The following is a 19,609-nucleotide window of genomic DNA, read 5'->3' as shown; positions in this document are numbered from 1 at the left end:
AAATGTAGAAAATCCAAATTTTTAAATAAAATTTCTTTTATGATAAATCATTAAAAGAATTAGATCCTGTTTCTAGATATGATATAACCTACCATATATATAAATAAAAATAAATAACATATAATTTCTTTTATGATTAAATACAAATGGTAAAACCTTTACAAATTCTATGTACCAAGAAAAAACTTTGAATAGTACCAATAATTCTATCAACCCAATTTCTCCCTCTCTCAAAAATTCAAAGATATAAAGAAGAGACAGAAGAGTTGCTAGTTACATGCATAAAATGGCTAAGAAGGCAGTGTTGATAGGGTGCAACTATCCAGGAACAAAGGCCGAACTAAAAGGGTGCATTAACGATGTATGGAGGATGCATGAATGTCTCATTCGCAATTATGGATTCTTAGATGATGATATCACAGTTCTTATTGACACGGATCGTTCTTACACACAGCCTACAGGCAAGAACATTCGATTAGCCATGTCTAGGTTGCTTCGATCAGCTCAGCCCGGTGACGTGCTATTCGTCCATTACAGTGGTCATGGCACCCGTCTCCCTGCCGAGAGCGGAGATCACGATGATACTACTGGTTATGATGAGTGCATTGTTCCTACAGATATGAATCTCATCACTGGTGAATTTCTTTACTTTCTTTACTTCATTTTGAAGTCCTTTCGTATTATTTATAATTGTTATTGTTATTATTATTAGCATAAATAAGGAAGCATGCAACAGTTTGTTGTTTGACTTAAGAAAACTTGTTTATGTTCTCAATCTATTCTCATTTTAGAAAACTCAAGGTGAATCAAACAAGTTTAAAGTCAAGGTTTGCATTTTATTTTAACTTCTGTGTATTATTTTCTGGAATGCTTTGTTGAACCAAAAGAAAAAGTTTCGATGTTTTCTATGAATTTTTTTAAGTTTATAATAAGATTACAATTTACAATATAACGCTTGGAAATAGAACCTTGTAATATAAAATATTATACTTTTAACAAAAAAAAATATTATTGAACATTGTTGTATCTTTTGACTGGGTATATTATGTAAGGGTTAAAAAACTGCAAAATGGTGCAATCATTGTCACAACTATGTCAAACGATGCTGATTGTAATTTTGTCTGTCAAACAGATGAAGATTTCCGGGAGTTTGTAGCAAAGGTACCTAAGGATTGTAGGATCACAATCGTATCAGATTCTTGTCACAGTGGTGGATTGATTGAATTAGCAAAGGAGCAAGTAGGAGAGAGCACACATGAAGGAGAATCAGTTTCAACTCCAGGCTTCAAAAACTTCCTTCATAAAACTCGAGAAGATACACTCGAGGCTCGTGATATTGAGGAAGAACATGGTGAACTTCATCCTAGGGATCACAGCTATGTGAAGAATAGGTCTTTGTCTCTTTCAACTCTTATCGACATTCTAAAGGAGAAAACTGGGGAAGATGATGTGGAAATTGGAAAGATAAGACCTACACTATTTTATATCTTTGGGGAAGATGCTAGTCCTAAAGTGAAGAACTTCATTAAGTTTTTTTGGAACAAATTTCAACTGGGAGGTGATGAGAGTGAAGGCCATAGTGGAATTTTGGGGCTGGTGAACAATCTTGCTCAAGGACTTCTCAACTATAAGCTGAGTGACAGTGATGAGGAGATCGAAGATCCTGTCAAGCCTACATCAACTAAGCATAACATTGTAGAGCGAGGAATTTTACTGAGTGGTTGCCAAACTGACCAAACTTCTGCGGATGCTAGTCCACATGGAAATCCTGACAAAGCTTATGGGGCTTTTAGCAATGCCATACAAGCTATAATTGCAGAGACTGGTGGTGAAGTTACAAACCGGCAGCTTGTTCTGAAGGCTAGGAAGAAACTACATAGGCAGGGTTACACTCAGAAGCCTGGACTTTATTGCAGTGATGACCATGCCAGTGCTCCTTTTGTGTGCTGATATGAAAGTGATACAATTTATGTTGATTTTCAAGTACTTTTATGAGTTTCAGACAATCAATAAATACTTATGTTATCGCTGATTATATGTAGCATATGATTTTCGATAAATAATGTGTAGCATAAGACACAATTCAGTTCATATATCATAGTTGAAAGGAATCCATCTATGTCAATGATCATCAATATTATACAATTTTGAATTATACACACTTGATTTTTTACATTGTTGTATTGAAATGGAGATTGCACAATTGTGCTGATATCAATGAGAACAGGGACTTCCATTTCTCCAAAATTCAGCAGCAAGCTTAAGCTTTTACCTAAAACAAAAAATGTTTGTGATCTTCAAAAAAGGGAGACGCCTAGTGCCTGAGGTCAATCATCCAGTTCTATCACCCATGTTAAACCTACAGAAGATGTCAAACGCAAATATGTAAGTATACGCATCACCTTGGTAAAAAGAATTTGACCAAAATTAAAACAGAAGTCTATCCCATCATTGCAACTAAGAATAATCAAGAACAAAAAAATATTATTAAGCTTTTAATGTTGAAGTCTCCCAATGGAACAAAAGCCAATCCTTTCTGTATGAGCATGAGTTTTTTTGTTGCAAAAAATATAAAAAGAAAAAGAGACAATATTATGTATATGTGCAAGTGTGCTTTAAAGAAAAAGCTGGTGAGTGTCGGGGGTAGAGAGAGAGAAAGAAAGAGACCTTGAAGGACAGTTTTAACTGCTGCATTAGGGACAAGAAGCCCAACTATATGTCTGTTATCTGATGTAGTTTCCACACGAACAATGCGTAGCCTCTGGTGTATTAGTCGAGTCTGTACATATTTTTATTTGCTGTTAGAACTCTTTTGCATGATAAAATAATAATCCCATTTTATGTATAATATTCCAATGATTAAACAATCCACCAGAGGCTCAACAGAATCACCATATTTTTCATGATAAAGAAAGTTCGTCAGTTCCGAGGTTGCTGAAAAGTTAGTTATATCATGTTATATATCACAACAAAAGCTATCTATTACAATTTTCACATTGCCAGCATCACCGATCCAAAACTCAAATAATCAAAGCTAAAAGATATCAGTGACAAATAGATATATCAATGCATCATACATCAATTAATAATTATAGCTACTACAAATTATAATATTTCCCATGAATGATTTGAGTTGGTGAAATACCTGCTTAGAGAGAGCCTTTTGTATGTTTCCCCAAACAGGAAGAATAACACCACCTAAGACATTTACTTCCTGTAGTCTTGAGCCAACTGAACAGAAGCTACCAAGCTTACAATTGGGACCATGCATGCACTGACAACAAAGGCAATAAGATTACAAGTCAAAATATGAGATAATGTTAATTTGAAAAATCTACATATTTTCTCATCCCATGACTAAATGAGTGAGGCACACTAATGAGCATATAGCACATATGCATTGATAGTTTAGATTCTAAATTCCACAGAAGATACAGCAAGGTAGAATACAACTTTGTCGTGCAACTGCAAATAAATGTATGGTTCAGTTCCGTGTGTACCAATTAGTCCACAAGTTCAGAACAAGCAACAAGGTGTTTCTATAGAAGAATGTCCAAGGATAATGATGGAGGCCTTAAAGTTTATGAGAAGGAAGATGGGAGGTATCCACCTAGAGGGGGATAATTCAATTGAGAAGCAAGACAACCACAAGGGAGGGGACAGGTGTAACTGAGGGGATGAGGAAGGGTGATATTGGTAACCATTTGAGAATGATGGAGCTATTGGGGAATTTGAAGGGTGATATTGGAGAATGATTACATTTCTTAATCTGTGTGCAAAAACCTTAAACAACACTCATTTTGAAACAGAGGGAGTATATTTTCTACTGCTTTGTTTTGTTCTCATTCAGATTTGTCTCAACTGTGCAGGGGATTATTACCATTCTTAGATACTTATTAGTTCAATGTGTACTATGTTCTTTTCGGCACCTTGCATAAAGTTAAAATTATGAGATAACTTATGGTATATATACCTGCTTAGTTGAAACTTTATAATCGTGTTCCCAGCCTTTTTGAGCCTCCTCTAAAGATGAAACTTTTGAATATTTTCTAGTTAACTCTGCCATATGCATATCCCTATAATTGCATGGGGGAAAATGAGTAAAGAATAAGATTAAATTAAGAGAAGGCCAAGTAACTGAAATACATACCGAGGTGATTCTCCAACAGCGGGGCGAACTATCTTATACATAGCCGGAGCAGAACTAGAACAGAAAGAAGAACAAACATAATGACATCAGTAAATGAAACCAGAAAGTTTTACTATGTATTTGACTAGGGAATGCGTCCCTTCAATATCTACCCATTCTTCTTGAGTAACTGTATTTCTTGAATTCAGAAATTGAGAAACTAATCAATCACAGACATAAATACGAATAAATTCATTTAATTTCTCTGATCCTTTCTTAGTATCATGACGAAAGAAATTTATCCTATTGAACCCTTATCCTTTTATCTCAGGATTGAACGTGTTAATTCAACACATCCAAGAGATGTTGTCACAATCCATATTTTTTGTATAGAACATAATCCTAGATATAGAGTTTAGAAAATAAATAAATAGACAGAAACAAAGAGTAAAAGTAAAACACATGAAATGTAAATGCAATGACAGAAACAAAGATAGATGTAATGTATAGGATTCAAGCGTAATTTATATTCTGATAGAATATAGCCACTCAAGATTACATGAAACTTGCCATACAATGCAAGTTACAACTATAAAACAAGCAATGTTACTTGGGACAAAATGTTGGGGAATTAATAATCGATGAGAAAGAAATTCTAAAAATGCCGGACAACACAAACGGTTATTTATTGAAATTGAATAACAAGTACTACAAAAACCAGAAATGATACCTTTGAAATGCTAAAATAAAATGGCGTTTTCCCAACCACTCCCTCTTGGACTTGTAGAAGCCATCACCGGATGAACCAAATCCAGCCTTCTGCTTCTCATTCAGCATAGTATTTGCCAACTGATGCATAAATGATATCAACAAACATGTCGATTATAGTTAAGTCCAATTTAGTTAGGACATCTGAGAAAGTGTATGTACCTCCCATGAAACACCGCGATCCAAGATGAATGTGAACAGAACAGTTGAAGCCCCACTCATTTGATCAACATAGACTGTCTACATCAGAGGAAAGTTATCTTCAGTCTTAAATATGCTATACAGGTAACATATGAAAATAGGTGGCAGCAAGAAGTTAAGGACAAAAATAAATACCTTTGGAGTCCCTTGCAGTTTAATTACATTAGCTTTCAAGTCAACAATGCCTGTGTCAAGGTTACCATCGATGCGAGCTTTTTGAACAAGAAGATCCAAGATATTCACAAATAACTCAAATAGCCTGTTAGTACAGAAAGTTAGTGTACTGAGCCAAATGCTGAAAGCAGAGGTATCTAATCATTTCATTCACAAAATACAAACCTATTCTGAGTCTCAGAAGCTACTCCCAAAAGCCGGTTTAGAAATCGTCCAATATCATGTATATCTTTATCATCAATGTGGCAAGATAACCATCGAGGGTCAATGTCATCTCCTTTAAATATAAGAAATCAACATTTAAAAACGATGAAAAACACAAGAAATGTGGCATCATAAATTTTACAACAGTCAATGATGAAGCCTGGAATATATTTTTATTAGATATCACTGATATTATAAATAATAACTATAACTAAAACTATCCAATCTAACATTAGGTAAGGGGAAATAAGAACTACCAAGATTGGCATCCTTTAAAATTCCAACGGAAACAAGAGCAGCTTTTGCCTGCTTGATAAATCCTTGGATTGTATCTGGTCTGTCAGATAAGCATCCTGGAGGTACAACAGGAAGAGGATCCTACATAATTACTTATCAGTAAATGTATTCAACTTGTTTGTTTCCTATTAAACTCATTGTCAATATGCACATTTGTAATTTTCAATAAAAACCACATACCAGCTCCATTATTCCTCTGTACAAAATCATCAGAGCCCTCTTCCCATAAGCACTGTCATAATTATATGCACTTAACGAAAGTCCAGCCCTGCAATGAACAAAGGAACACCATTAACTAAGGTGTTAAAATTTAGGCCTAAAATTTATCTATGTTGACTCACTGAAAAAAAAAACAGGGAATCCAACTTACCTGCGATCCCCCTGAGTTAGAGCTCCAAGGGATTCTAATCTCTTAGCAACAGCTGATGCAAACCGGCGTTCTCCACCAAGATTCGTAAATAGTATCCTGAAGAACATTTACAAAGATAACAAATAAGATCTAAAGTGCTTCTGTCTAAGCTCAAAAAGATTTACATGCATAGTATCGTACAGTTCACACCAGATAGAGCGGGATTGACTATTGAACTTGGGGGTCATATCAAGCCACCTATACGGAAAGTATATTCTAGAAAGAGGTGGGGACATTGAGGAAATTTTCTGTGATGGGGAATTGGTGACATGGCTGAATAAGTAGGCACCACGGGAGAAGGTAGAGAGTGCGGGGGCAGTTTTTGGGGAAATGCATATTCAATTAATATAGATCATCAATTTAATCCCTAAGCCACCACTCTCCAACTTAGTCCCTAAACTATATAAATATCCCTAAGCCACCACTCTCTCCAATTTAGTCCCTAAACTATATAAATATTATAGGCATCCCCTAAAGTATATAAATACATCAATTTAAGTATATGAAAATCCGTCAATTTAGTCTCTAAAATCTTAATGGCAGAGACTAAATTGAATGAGTTTACATATTTTAAAGACTAATTTTATTTACAAAATTTAGGGACTAAATTGGAGAAGGGGTGATATTTTAGGGACTAAATTGATAGTTTGACAAATTAAATAGTAGGAGCCTGGGGCTTTGGTAGGAGAATTGTAGTCTCTGGGTACCATTAATAAAATCACTCCTATTTTTCTGTTCTTAGTAAAATATTTTAAATATTAATTCACATTTGAAATATTTTCATGTCTCGTTATTTGTCCTTTTAGAACACCTATGAAGCATTAATTACTTTTTTCCACAATACTCTAATTTATTGTATGTCAATCCACCTAACTACTTTATTAACGAAATTATTTTAGTCGACGAAACTCATTTTATCATGAAGACTAGTACAGTCGAACCAAATGAATCAATAATGCTTAGTACACTCAATAACCTTAAACAACGCTTAATTTGAGCTGGAAGGTCACTAGAGGCAAAGCAAACAGGGGTTAAACGTATATCATTATACAAAATTCAAAAACCAAATTAATCAATAATGCTTAGTGACCTGTATTCTGGTGCTGAGACTTGATTAGATCTATGAGTTCTTCCAAACTGCTGAATTGCTCGATCGGCACTCCATGGAAGTTCTAGAGTTAAGTGAACCCTTCTTTTCTATTATGTAAAGGCCAAAGGGAACAGAAACAGCAAAATAAGCATAAAGCAATTGTAAAGTTTGCAAAATATTATAATATCACCTGCTTCAGAGAAGAACTTTGCAAAAGCAATCAAAATAATAAGACCGAAAAAGCTGGTGATTCAAGGGATAGAAATATTTCCAAACAGTCTGATTACCTGATTTTTCACTCTTCTGTCTGCCTGCAGCGAAACACCAGCTGATCCAGCTTCAGAGATGACAGCAACTAACTTCTTTGCTTCCATAAAGAGCTTTTTTTCATGCATGTTAACCATCTCGGCAGTGACATCTTTTCTAAAAGGAAACGCACAAAAAGCTAATTCAGCTAGCATGAAACGATGTTTATCAATTAGATACGGAGACATTTTGCAACTCACGAATTTCGAGTTTGATAAACAACACCCATTCCACTAGGGGCCCTAACAAGCATTCCTTTTCTTCCTGTAATTTCTGCAACTTTATCATGGCCTCCTAACTGCATCAAAAATTCATTTATAGTCTAGTAAAAGATCTACACTTTCACATTTAGCATTAGTTGCAAAGCAGAAAATTGCTACAACAGACATCTTTTATAGCATACTTGCTTAATTGTTATGGAACTAGCCATAATAGCTGTTATCTGCCTAATGACAGTTAACAAAATGCCCTATAAAAGAAATGTACCTTTAGAGGGGAAGAAGAGGATGAATCAACGAATGATCATTACCTGGTCAATAATATCATCCAAGGGATTATTTGGAAGATCCAAAGCATGAATCTTTTCTAATAATTTTTTCTTGCACTCAATGGCTGTGTCATAACTGCAGCAAGTCCATGAAAAAATTCATCACTGACATACTCTTTATTTCTAACTTTTTGCGGACTAAATTCTATTGATTTAAAAAATGGTTTAAAGTTGTTAGTAAAGCTAGTTATCGAAACATAAAAGTAAAAATTATGCCATTGAAACCAGAGAGCCAAACTAAAACAATTTATCCAAATTCTAAACCTCTTCTGGAGTTCAACTATGTTTGTTCCAGAAGGGAAATATTCAACAGTTCTATCCTTGCACAAATGACATGCCCATTCCTCAAGATCAACATCGCGAATTGGAGGCACCAAGCATGATTGATGAGCGTATTTTCCACATTGGGAACACTGCAACAAATTTTCCCTTTCCTGCACAGAAAAATACGTGAATCCTACAGATGGCAGTCAATTCACAAAAAAAAAACAGAGAATAATTAAATCAAAATTACCTCTGCAGTACTGCAAATTTCACATTTCTGAAACTCCTCAAAATCAGAGTCGGAAGATTCAAGACCAGAGGCAGCTGCGTCAAATCAATGGTAAAATCAAATGGTTTCCATGATGATTTTAAATGTACTGAATACTACCATCATTAAGGTAATAGAACTACAGACACTCAAATCATAAACGGCATTCATTTAACAGTTCCTCCTCATAATAGCAGGCATGTGGACATGCACAGTAGCGCTTGATGATAACAATAATAATACCAGAATAATAAAAGAGGGTGAATTTTGTTATTTTCCCAAACAACTTCAGTACAAAAACAGAAATGCTTGTTAATCTATTATAACATGAGATAGACAACGCACCGCTTTCATCCCCTTCTGGTCCGTATTCAGAATCAGAAGATTCAGGAACAGAGGCAGCTGCATCAAGCAAATGGTGAAATTAAAGAGGCATCATTTAATGTTGATGTGACTGAATATTACTAACATAGTAACACTAAGAAAACTTTGGATATTATCAATAATAGCCCTCTTATAGCAGTTCTTCACAAACCCCAACATTTAATTACTTGTTTAAATAAACAATAGTTTTTATTCTTAATATTAATAAGCAATAAATTTAAAAGGAAGAATGGACAAAAAGAACAGACCAGATCTCCAAATTTTATTTACCCAATTTAATTAAATGAAAATATCCTAGTAGAAAAGTGGCCATGGTACTTGCTTTGTTGTGATTCTGTTTTGATCAATTCCATATGTGCCACTCTTAATAAATTCTTTCATTGAAAAGGGTTTACAAAAAATAATACTAGAATTTTAAAAACTAATGTATTTTTATTAATTGAATAACTTTTTTAATAGTAAAGTTGATCAGCGCCCTTCCTCGCCGGCTCGCCCTACCTTTTTCTATTACGCCCCATATAAGGTTGTTAATAAGTCTGCATTAATGTATTAGGAGCCCTATAGCAATGACGCCATGTGTCCAACACCAACACATGTGCTATGTTTAATTTATTCCGAGCCAGTGTTAGTGGCCGATGTCCGTGCTTCAAGGCCAGCCGAAGGGTAAGGCGACCCAAGCAAGAGCTTAAGGCCTAAAAAATTTGGGCCAAAAAAATGCCTCAAAAAAGTTCAATTTAGTTATTATAAATATATAAAATCACATATAATTTACATTAATTCTAATGGTTGAGTAGGTTAAAGGAAGGCATCATGTCTTTTTGGTCTTTGGTTCAACACTTGACAACCACAAAAATTAATTTTTTAAATATATTTTAAAGGCCTCACTTTGAAAGTGGCTTTAGGCCTCTAAACATGTCGGGTCGGCCCCGGTGCTTGATAGATTAGGAAAAAGGGTTGTCATATGCACTTGAAGCATGACAAAAAAGAATGATAGCTGCAAAAGATTAGTCAAAATTTGCCTGAAACTCACTTTCAGATTCTTCATCACTTTCAGTATCACTAGGAGGCTGACACTTAGCTACTTTTCTAACTCTAGATTTTCCAGAAACGTCGGGACTTGCCAAGTGCCTCTTCCTTTGAAGCTCCTTTCCACCATCGTCTATTATAATTGAAATGAAAATAAAAACAAATGATTGCAAAATAATGAAAATAAATGAAACGTATATAATAAAACATAGCATGTAAATACCAGGGGGAAGTTCAGGCTTTTTGGGCAATGGGTAATTATCTTCAACATATTTTAGCAGCAACTCACGTGGTCCAGAAATAAAGTCGTCAAGTTCATAGCCCTGCCCAAATACAATAAAAAATAGCACATAATGCAACTGAAACGCAAGAAAAACTGCATTAAATTAAAGAAAAAGGATCCAAATACACACTAATTTTGAAACAGCTTCCTCTGTCCTTGCTTCCCCTGTACTCTGCAGACCTATGACTACACACTTGTCTTCCATTAATGCTTGTTTCACCAATCTCACTGCAGTAGGAACTTTAGCAGACATACACAAGTGTCTGAAGAAGTGCTACAGTTTGACCAGGAAAAGGAACAGTCCAAAAACCTCAATAAATAATAAATGTTGAATAGACATGAAGAACTTGTCTCTAGTAACAACTTAGACTTAATACCTGGTGGCTTGCCCAGTAAAGTCTCCATAGTTGCCTAGTATTAGGTTTCTCAGGTAGTAAGGCAATGGCGGACTGCAACTTTTCACGCAAATCCACCCAAACTTCTGTAGCCTTTTTATATACGTCCTACGAAATTTGAAAGAAAAAAAAACATACATCATCAGATGAGAATACTGAATTTAAAAGAAATTTGGTAAGAACATACATCCCCAGATGAGAGTACTGAACTCAAAAGACAAATGAATGAGAAAAACAAATGACAGATCTAAACCACCAAATAGACCATGATGTCAAAATTCTACTAAAGCAAATTTTGTTACATAGCTTAATACACATAACTGATGCAGCAATTGAAAGAGACTCAAGTTTGCATGCACGTTGACTATCATAAGACAACAATCTATCATTGAGCTTTGCTTGATAAGAAAATACACTCTTTGTTATGGGTGTAAACTGTGTGGAAATATACTTAAAAGTGGTAGATGATCCTTAAAAGACAGTGTAAATTACAAGAGTATCTTCTACTCTAATAGCTTAACAATGTTTGGGCGTCATCCAATGGCTACTGCATTGGATGAAGGATGAGAAACCACTAGGAGTGTACTCCTTTTGGTTGAATTAATGGGTAAGCAATCACCACATAGATGGGAGATTAAGGTGCAGGAACAACTGTCGGAGATCGGCAGTCGATCATCAATCAGATGCTGCCAATGCTTTTGAAAACAACGCATAATGTACTGAAGCTAAATAAATTTATCTGCACAGCTGCTGAAGATGGAATAGCTTTCACGAACGAGAGAAAGTGTTGGCAATTTCCCATCTTTCAGTTGCTGCAAATGCTTTTGAGATGAACCCATCACTTCGCAATGTACAAAAGCCAAATCAATTTACATGTACTGAAACTAAAGGTGGAATAATCTTCATCAACAAGCGAAAGCGGAAGGAAGATGGAATGATAGAATTGACTGATGATTACAGTGCTATTCTTCAAAGGATGTTTCTTTAGAAGTGAACAGACATAAGCTTGATGCTAGCCCTAAATCAAGTATCGCATACCTCCTAGGCCAAATGAAGGAAGTTTACAAAAGGAGACACAAATGCAAGGATGCTCAAAAAGAGGTGTGACCGAAGCAAAGAGGAGGGGGGAGCTCAACATTCATGGGAAGATTGGAAGTTCTGGGAAGTTATCCGATTCCTGGAAACTTTTGTACTTGGCAATAATTTTTCTTAACCTGGCAACAAACATGGGTATACTCAATCCCTACCCCATGTATTCCCATAAATGTGACTCCAAGACTTGATTCTTAAAGAGAACTAAATAAGGGGGCATTACTCTTTTCAGGTTTATCTACAGCCAAACTAGTACCTTGTTGAGAAATTTCACAGATAAGAGAGGGTTTGATGAGGCGTTCAAAATTTGATTTTTCTATCCTTTCTATCATTAGAAGATTTTCATAAAGAGAAAGAAAATCTTAGAAGAACGCTTATTTCTAATGAGCAGAGTATAAACAAGTTATATTGCGAGGCTTTGATACTGATTTATTAAAACCAAAACCTAACTCACTGAAACTGATGAAACTTCATTGATATCAAAGCATTGCCTCTGAGAACAGCCGTCTCAGCAGCTGTACACCGATTGTTTACTTACTTTCTAGTCTGCCCCTCCATAGGTAGCCCTTTCTCAGACACCGACAGCCAGCTTGTCCCATTTCATAGTAGCCAGCACTTGGGGAAGCAACAAAGCACTTAAAGATTCCTCTAATCGTCCCAAAATACCCGTTGGATAGAGCTTGTGTGGCATTCGGTTTTTCGTATCAGCTTGAGGTTTTACTTTGGATCAGTATGGATATTAACACCCCTACCCTAGTCCCTGTCAAAAGCCAAGGGAAGGGAAACGGTGAAAGTTGTCCCCGTGCCTTCATTTTGGAATTGTGATTTGTAGTCTCGAAGTCACAGCACCTCTTGTTAGAGAGCATCGTCTTGTGGTCAGAGAAGAAAATACACCATGGGCTATATTTATGAAGAAGCTATAATGACATAAATGTTTTGGTTCAGATGACACTGCAACCACTACTATAGTACTATTCAAGGCATGCCCATATGCAACCATGGCATTCCACCACAATAATGAACAGTTGAACTTTTGACCATAAACACTAGGAAAGTGGAGAGCCTTTCACCCCACTCCGCGCCAGCACAAGCCAGCAACTATTGACTACTAGTTTGGCGAAGGAATTTTTCTTTCTTCATTTAATTATCTACAGAGGAGACTATTGAAATGAAATAACTAACAAGTCATGGAAATTGTTATTAACAAAGAACGACAATTACCACTTCAGAATACAGTAAAGAAAAGACATCAATATGCTCAAAGAAATCTGCCAGTCATACCATCATTCTATCTTCTAATGGTGCGTCAACAATTTCAAACTCAGCACCCTTGTAGCTAAGAGTTCGACATAAATACATCCCCCTGAATTAAAAAAAAAAAAAAAAGAAGCAGAATAATATATTTTTCAGATACATATAAGTGCATAAGGCTGGGAGTGAATGTGTTTTGTAGAAATATTACCTCGCTTTCATGTCCATTGCAACTAATTCAAGAGCTCCAACCCCCCCTTTTTCAAGAGCACCTGGATTCATTACCTTGTTAATTAACTTCAAACAATTACAGGGTGAGAGCCAATGGCCAAATGAAGGAAACACGAGTGCATGTGGAAACAATTAAATAATAACAATATCTCAAATGCTCGGTGTGATGCAGCAATAGTAAGTTGAAAACCTAGTAAAACAGATCAGCCAACTTACCTACGAAGAATGATAGATTTTTATTCATTAGATTGAGGGGAAGTGTTATAAATGCTAATGACATATTTATTGTTATTGGACATATATTTTGTAATTATAAGTAATCATTTTATTTGGTCCTTTATTCAGTCGTTAGGTGTAGCACAACGTATATAAGCAAATTAGTGCAGGTACTCTATTCATAACAAAATATTCTTCAGAAATGCTATGGTCAAAAAATAGTACCAAAATACTGTTTAGTTATAGAGAAACTGACTTTTGTTGATGGCAGAATATATGTTTACAACAGAAACAGAATTGCACACGCTAGAGAACGCAAAATTCACACATAAACTAATGAGAGCGAAAGTATATTATTACAAAACAAATTCTATCCAAGAATTCCGGACCCTCCCTTCCAAGAATTAGAGAGCTTGCTCTCTCCCTCCATAACCACTCAATAACTATCCCATAACCATTTTCCTTTTCGCTCTCTATTTACTCCTAAAAAATAATAACATAATTGACGTAACTGCCATAATAAGGTATGCAAAAATAGAAAGATCTATGCCAAAGCCCCTATTAAACCCACACATCAACATTAGAAGGGCAAGAAAAGAACATATTCCAAGGATTTTCAACATCGACATCACAAATAACTCTAGCAGTAGGTCAGTTAACAACTAATAAGAAGTCTAGATTTTCTATATTAAACAATTCAAAATATCATTTATCTATCTGTCCAGTTCTTATTGGTCTAAATCATTAAAATACGCAAAAACTTATTGTTGAGCAACAATGCTATGAATTAAGTACAACTGAAAAATATTAAAAACTGTTTGCGTTGTTTCTTGTCTTTGTTTTCAGTTGATGTATTTACCTTGTTTTCACCATTTTGTCAGAAAATTATTAAAACAAGTGCTGTTTTCCCCATTTCCTGGAGAAAATCTTAAATATAAAACCATGATTGAGTTATTTTGATAATGATGAAAAAATACCAATTGAAAATGGAAAATAAATCAAACAGACTCTTTTATGACTAACTAACTGTCCTCTTGATTCAAACATACTCTTAGAGATATTTTACAACCAATAGAACCTAAATATTAAGTAGGTGTCAGTTGATATAAAAAGATGAGTAATAATCTCCACATGTAGCATGTTACATACAAATAAAAAACAGAAATAAAAACTTGAACTACCATTACAAATTGTTATAATTTACAATATACCATGTGGCCAAATCACATGATCAAACTACAGAAGCATATCTTCTTCCATTAGTATATCTTTTGAAATAAAGAAAAAGAAAAAAAAAAGTGAAGAAAAAAGATGACTAGCAATAGTTACTGTTTTGAAAACAGAAGGAAAAGATGAGACAAAGAACACCTACCTAGAAATTCAGCAAAATCACTGAAATAAGTCCCAGTTCCCCAAAGGCCAAGCCGAACCATATAAGCCATATTGCGAGGTTCAGATGCACCAGTAGCTGAGCAATAAACAACACGAGCTTCAGGTAGTCGAGCCTGTCAAATTAGATTGAAATAACTTGGACTAATCAATAAACTCACTAATTAGAGTATAAACCAAAGGGAGAGAATGAATGAAAAGAGACAAAGACGAAGAGGTTTATTTTAGAAAACTTAGTGGCTAACTGTGTCAAGGTTTCAGTTTAAAAGACTTTAAATGCCCCTTATAGGATCTTCATTTATATACAAAAATACACGGTTAAAAAAGTTACTGTATTCATTCGCCTCTAAGCTAGGGGCTTATTGTGCAAGCAGTGTCGTGTAGAAATACAAAAACAACAATCGTCTTTGTAACTGTTTTACATAGTTCCTAGTTTAGATATGATTCTTTAATTAGTTAAATCTATTAGCAAAATATTCGCAATATTGTAGTATTCATCGACAGCAACAAAAACCTTTCATCATCACATAAAATTTTTTTATCACCGCAAAAAATCTTGTTCACATGAAGAAAAAATTGAGGATCAAAATGGAAAAAGAAACTATACATTAAAAAATAATATTTCTGGCCAAAATGAATGCCATCTCAACTTAAAATCAGTATCATTTGAAGTTACGGAAAGAGTATTAGAAGCTTTCAGCTACATAGTAAGATGCACAAACCTGGATATCAAGTACTGCTTCACCAGTTCTTGTTGGCTTCTTACCAGTTTCGGGAACCAAATTTTTTGCTTTATGACACTGTAATGAAGCCACTCACACACTTAAGCAATAAAGGGTAGATAAATATAAATTAAATACTCGAAATACCTTTTAATAGAATTATTCTTTAAAATAAACAGAGGAAATTTCAACTTTATATCTGTGTGAATATTAAACAGTGGAAGTACCAAATGATTAAAGAAATAATTTCCATTAAAAAAAGTCTGATACCTCATCAAAAATTATAAGACCATCAAACCCTGGTCCACACCACTGCACAAGCTGTTGGAGACGAGTACGACCTCTGTCAGATGATGCTATGAGGCTACTGTATGTCGAGAAAATAACTCCCTCCCTAACTCCAACAGACTTTGAATCAAGCTTAGAATAAGGCAGTTTATTCAAAGCATGCACTGGACAGATTCAAGAAAGAAATACATTTAAATTTAAATGCATAATAAATCTTGCAAAATACAAAAAAAAAAAAAAAAAAAAAAAAAAAAAAAAATCCTAATATTGTTTTATGTGCAATGTTAACAAAAAAAATCCATGAATTACTCATACATTATAATTCTAAACATGCAAAATATCAAGTAAATAAAATAAAGAATTTTCACTTCATTATTACTAACTTTACTCTTTCCTTCACAACTGAAACTGAATCCCTTTTATTGGTGTTTAATGACATTTTTTTATGTTAACCATGTGATAATGACATCAAATTGTCAAAGAAGTTAAACATATCATAGGACTTTAGTTACACAAACCCAAAAAGAATACCTTCAATGCAATTTGCTCCCATATCATCCAAATCCCTTCGGGCATCAAACTTCAAGTCTGAGCCAACAGAAATCCATCTGAGAGAGATCATTGAAACATGAAATTAGGAATTAAAAAGAACAAATGAAAAGGCAATGCATAGACCCGCTGCTAGTTGAAATAGCACACCCATGTTTTCATGCTCATACTGTGACCTAAACTTACAAGGCTTTTCTACGCCCATGGTGCCAGTTCTCCCAAATTAGCCCAGCAACTGTTCGACCTTTACCTACCCCAGCTCCATCTCCAATAAAGAACCCTGCCCTAGCACCATTGGGAACATGTTGAAGGTGTCTCTGCCAAGGAAACAGGCACCATAAATATGAAAGTTAAATTGTAATTACTAATATTCAATCATGTGGCGAGAAAAACCTGACAAGCATAAACCAAAGTCTCAATCTGCAAGCATGACAAAGTCTTTGAACATTCCAAATCATCCTTAATCTTTGGATCATAAGTAGGCTCAGGTGGCTGCACAGCAGACAGGGAAGATGTCTCTACAATTGGATCTGGGTGTGGAGGTCCGATAGATATCTTTGCTGGTCGCTGCATAACAAGAAACCTTGGTACCAATAAGATGTGTTGTTTGATAAATTAACCCAAACAAACTTTCAATATTAACGGCTCTCTAGAGGAAAGTGTCTTTAACTCACATAATCTGTAAAAGTTTCTCCAGCCATACCACCATCATCTTCATCCTGCTCCACTTCATTGAGTAGCTGATACATTTTAATATTGAAAAAGAAAATGAGATACAAATACAAGGATAATAAAACTAAAGATATATAATCAATATTTCCAAAGACATCAAACCTTTAAAAGGAAATTGACAAACACACTCCATGAGGAAATAAAAGAAAGGAATAAAATATAACTAAAATGTTGAAGAAAATATAGAAATAACAAAGGAGAAAGTCATCCATTGATTTATTTTTAGCTTCTTATCCCAAATCCATCTCCAGCACATTTTAAGAAAGGTTGTTTTTAAACGTCTCTCTGGGATTCTCCTCATGGATTTATAGTGGCGGTTTCAAGATTAGACTTGCAAGGGGGCAATAGTTGCTATAAAGAGTCAAACTACTTTACTTTTCTTTAATCTTTTGATTCTAGCTTTACTAAGATTTCCAATCATCCTATCTGTATTCTTTCCTCTCATGAAATCCTTTAATTAAGAAAAATAAAAGATATAAATACTAGGAACAATAAACCATTAAATTTAAGAAATGTTCCTCTCTAAAATCATGCCTCCAAAGAGTCATCATTGTGGATGCTGCTTGTAAATCTTTTAATAGCCTGAATCTGAACACTAATCTCGTGAAAATCCAACATGATACAAGAAAGTCTGTGACTCTATTTATATAACCAAAAAAGAGCAAAAGAAAACCGGCTGTCCTATGTAGCATTGCCATGGAAAACCACTCTCCAAGACCTGTAAACAACTTCAATTTTACAATGAATAAAAAATTTATAACAACCAACTCCAGCCCCACTCATACTTATTCCTTTCCCACAACAAAAAATTAGAAAAAATTAGTATTTGATAAAAGAAATGAAGCAGCCGCATGCCTAAAAATAAGATCACAAAATACTACCACAACTATTGACTTGATTTTAACATTTCCCACTGAACAACATTATTGTATAGTCTGCTTATCAATAATGAAGATGAAATCAACAACGGATATGCAGTATTTGTTGAACCCGGAAGTCTTATTCCTCACTCATTTGTAAATGTTACCATAATTATACATATATATATATATATATATATATATATATATATATATATACACACACACACACACATGGATCAATGTCCGTGTCCGATTACGTTTAATTTATTCATTTTTTTCAAATTATTATCGGCGTTGGTGACAGTGTCAACGCGACAATGTCGTGTTTCTGGTGTATGTGCTTCTTAGACTATTACTAGTACTAGTACTACTACAGTAACAATATCAACAAATACAAAAAAAGGAAAGGTCAAGTCAAAACCTAACATTAACCAATCAAAACGAACTAACAAACTCACATAAACAATCCAAAATCATTATCTCATAAACGCAACATGCATTACACAAAACTCCCCCAATCTCAAAAATTAGGTCAAAATCAAATCACCAACTACAGTAAAAAAAATAGCGCAACCAAAACCAGTCAAAGTAAAAACCTCATTGTCATCTTCACCATCAACAAGAAAATCAAGCTCAACGTTGCACTGAGGACACGGGAACTTCGCGAGGTTACTCGGTCCCTTAACAAGAGCCTTACAAGCTGGACATCGAATCCGAGCAGCGGATTGATCGATCGAGAATACATGCGGCATTTGACATTTCGGACACGGTAGCTCCGTCACGCCTTGCGCCGCGTGGAAGTAGGTCCGGCAACCGGCGCAACGAGCCCTAACGGCGGGAGGAGGTTGTGGTGGCGGTTGATGCATCATGGGGAGAGTGGAAGAGTGAGCGCCAAAATGGTGGAGTTGGCGGGCCTTTTTATCTTCTTATATAAGTTTTTTTTTTTTACTTTTTAGAGGTATAGGAAGGGTCGTGGATAAATAAATAGTCATGTACTTTTTATAAGTAAGTTTTTTTTTTGTTGACTCCAGTGTTTTGTGAAAAGGATAGCAGATAGTAGTAATAGTATTTTGTTTTTGATTTAAGTAAGTTTCTTTTATTGGATAATAATAACTCATTTCATTTTAAGAAAAAAAAACTTTATAAAATTTTTAGGTTTAGAAAAGCAAACGGAGGTAAAAGGGTAGGTATATGAGAGAAGAACCTCGTAAAAAATTGTTACCCTTATTTGAAAGAGAAAATAAGTGATGCACTTTATAGTGTCAATTAATCACAATCATGTATTTAATTAAAGTCCTCTTTTATTTTAAAATATTTTTAATGACATGACAAATTTGTGATTTTTTATCGGATGACAGTGTAAAACTATTTTACACTGTCAGTGCATATTCATTAAACCCTATTTAAAATATTTGAGAGATAACATTGGATGTCCATTATTCTTGACATTCTCCTTTTTCAATGTTTGTTTTGAATGTGACTAGTTAAAACTTTATTTAAAAACATTTAATGGAAAAAAAATTAATGAAAT

At 34.7% G+C, this 19,609-nt stretch overlaps 2 protein-coding genes across 2 annotated transcripts; one reads left to right on the top strand and one right to left on the bottom strand.

Annotated features, from left to right (window-relative positions):
- Positions 1–209: 209 nt before the first annotated feature.
- LOC131594669 (metacaspase-5-like) lies at positions 210–1,950 on the top strand. The gene is made up of 2 exons (XM_058866853.1): positions 210–635; positions 1,133–1,950. Exons 1-2 carry the CDS (start codon positions 278–280, stop codon positions 1,948–1,950), a joined length of 1,176 nt encoding a protein of 391 aa, XP_058722836.1. The 5' UTR covers positions 210–277.
- A 160-nt stretch (positions 1,951–2,110) lies between these two features.
- Positions 2,111–19,044, bottom strand: LOC131594668 (protein FORGETTER 1-like). The gene is made up of 33 exons (XM_058866852.1): positions 18,675–19,044; positions 17,158–17,223; positions 16,877–17,050; positions 16,670–16,800; positions 16,466–16,542; positions 15,917–16,098; positions 15,647–15,724; positions 14,908–15,040; positions 13,300–13,360; positions 13,119–13,200; positions 10,728–10,853; positions 10,481–10,624; positions 10,291–10,390; positions 10,072–10,200; positions 9,003–9,059; positions 8,640–8,713; positions 8,390–8,559; positions 8,108–8,201; positions 7,779–7,876; positions 7,560–7,695; positions 7,273–7,379; positions 6,144–6,239; positions 5,954–6,041; positions 5,734–5,854; positions 5,438–5,549; positions 5,234–5,357; positions 5,060–5,137; positions 4,860–4,978; positions 4,151–4,204; positions 3,974–4,076; positions 3,146–3,274; positions 2,668–2,779; positions 2,111–2,359 (listed from the first exon to the last, which is right to left on the bottom strand). The coding sequence occupies exons 1-33, from the start codon at positions 18,945–18,947 to the stop codon at positions 2,328–2,330; spliced, it is 3,660 nt and encodes a 1,219-aa protein (XP_058722835.1). The 5' UTR covers positions 18,948–19,044; the 3' UTR covers positions 2,111–2,327.
- Positions 19,045–19,609: the final 565 nt, after the last annotated feature.

Source organism: Vicia villosa, linkage group LG4, assembly GCF_029867415.1.
Source record: "Vicia villosa cultivar HV-30 ecotype Madison, WI linkage group LG4, Vvil1.0, whole genome shotgun sequence".
NCBI classification, from domain to species: Eukaryota; Viridiplantae; Streptophyta; class Magnoliopsida; order Fabales; family Fabaceae; genus Vicia; species Vicia villosa.
The sequence above is the reverse complement of the archived record's forward strand: the minus strand, read 5'-3'. Positions and strand labels throughout refer to the sequence as shown.

Excerpts from the sequence above, each read along its gene's own strand:
- LOC131594669 (XM_058866853.1), top strand. The coding sequence starts at position 278 with ATGCATAAAATGGCTAAGAAGGCAGTGTTGATAGGGTGCAACTATCCA. Across the intron at positions 636-1,132 it reads AGATATGAATCTCATCACTG|ATGAAGATTTCCGGGAGTTT; the intron begins GTGAATTTCTTT and ends TCTGTCAAACAG.
- LOC131594668 (XM_058866852.1), bottom strand. The coding sequence starts at position 18,947 with ATGATGCATCAACCGCCACCACAACCTCCTCCCGCCGTTAGGGCTCGT. Across the intron at positions 6,240-7,272 it reads GTCTCAGCACCAGAATACAG|GATACTATTTACGAATCTTG; the intron begins GTCACTAAGCAT and ends AATGTTCTTCAG. Across the intron at positions 4,205-4,859 it reads TTTATTTTAGCATTTCAAAG|TTCTGCTCCGGCTATGTATA; the intron begins GTATCATTTCTG and ends TTTCTGTTCTAG.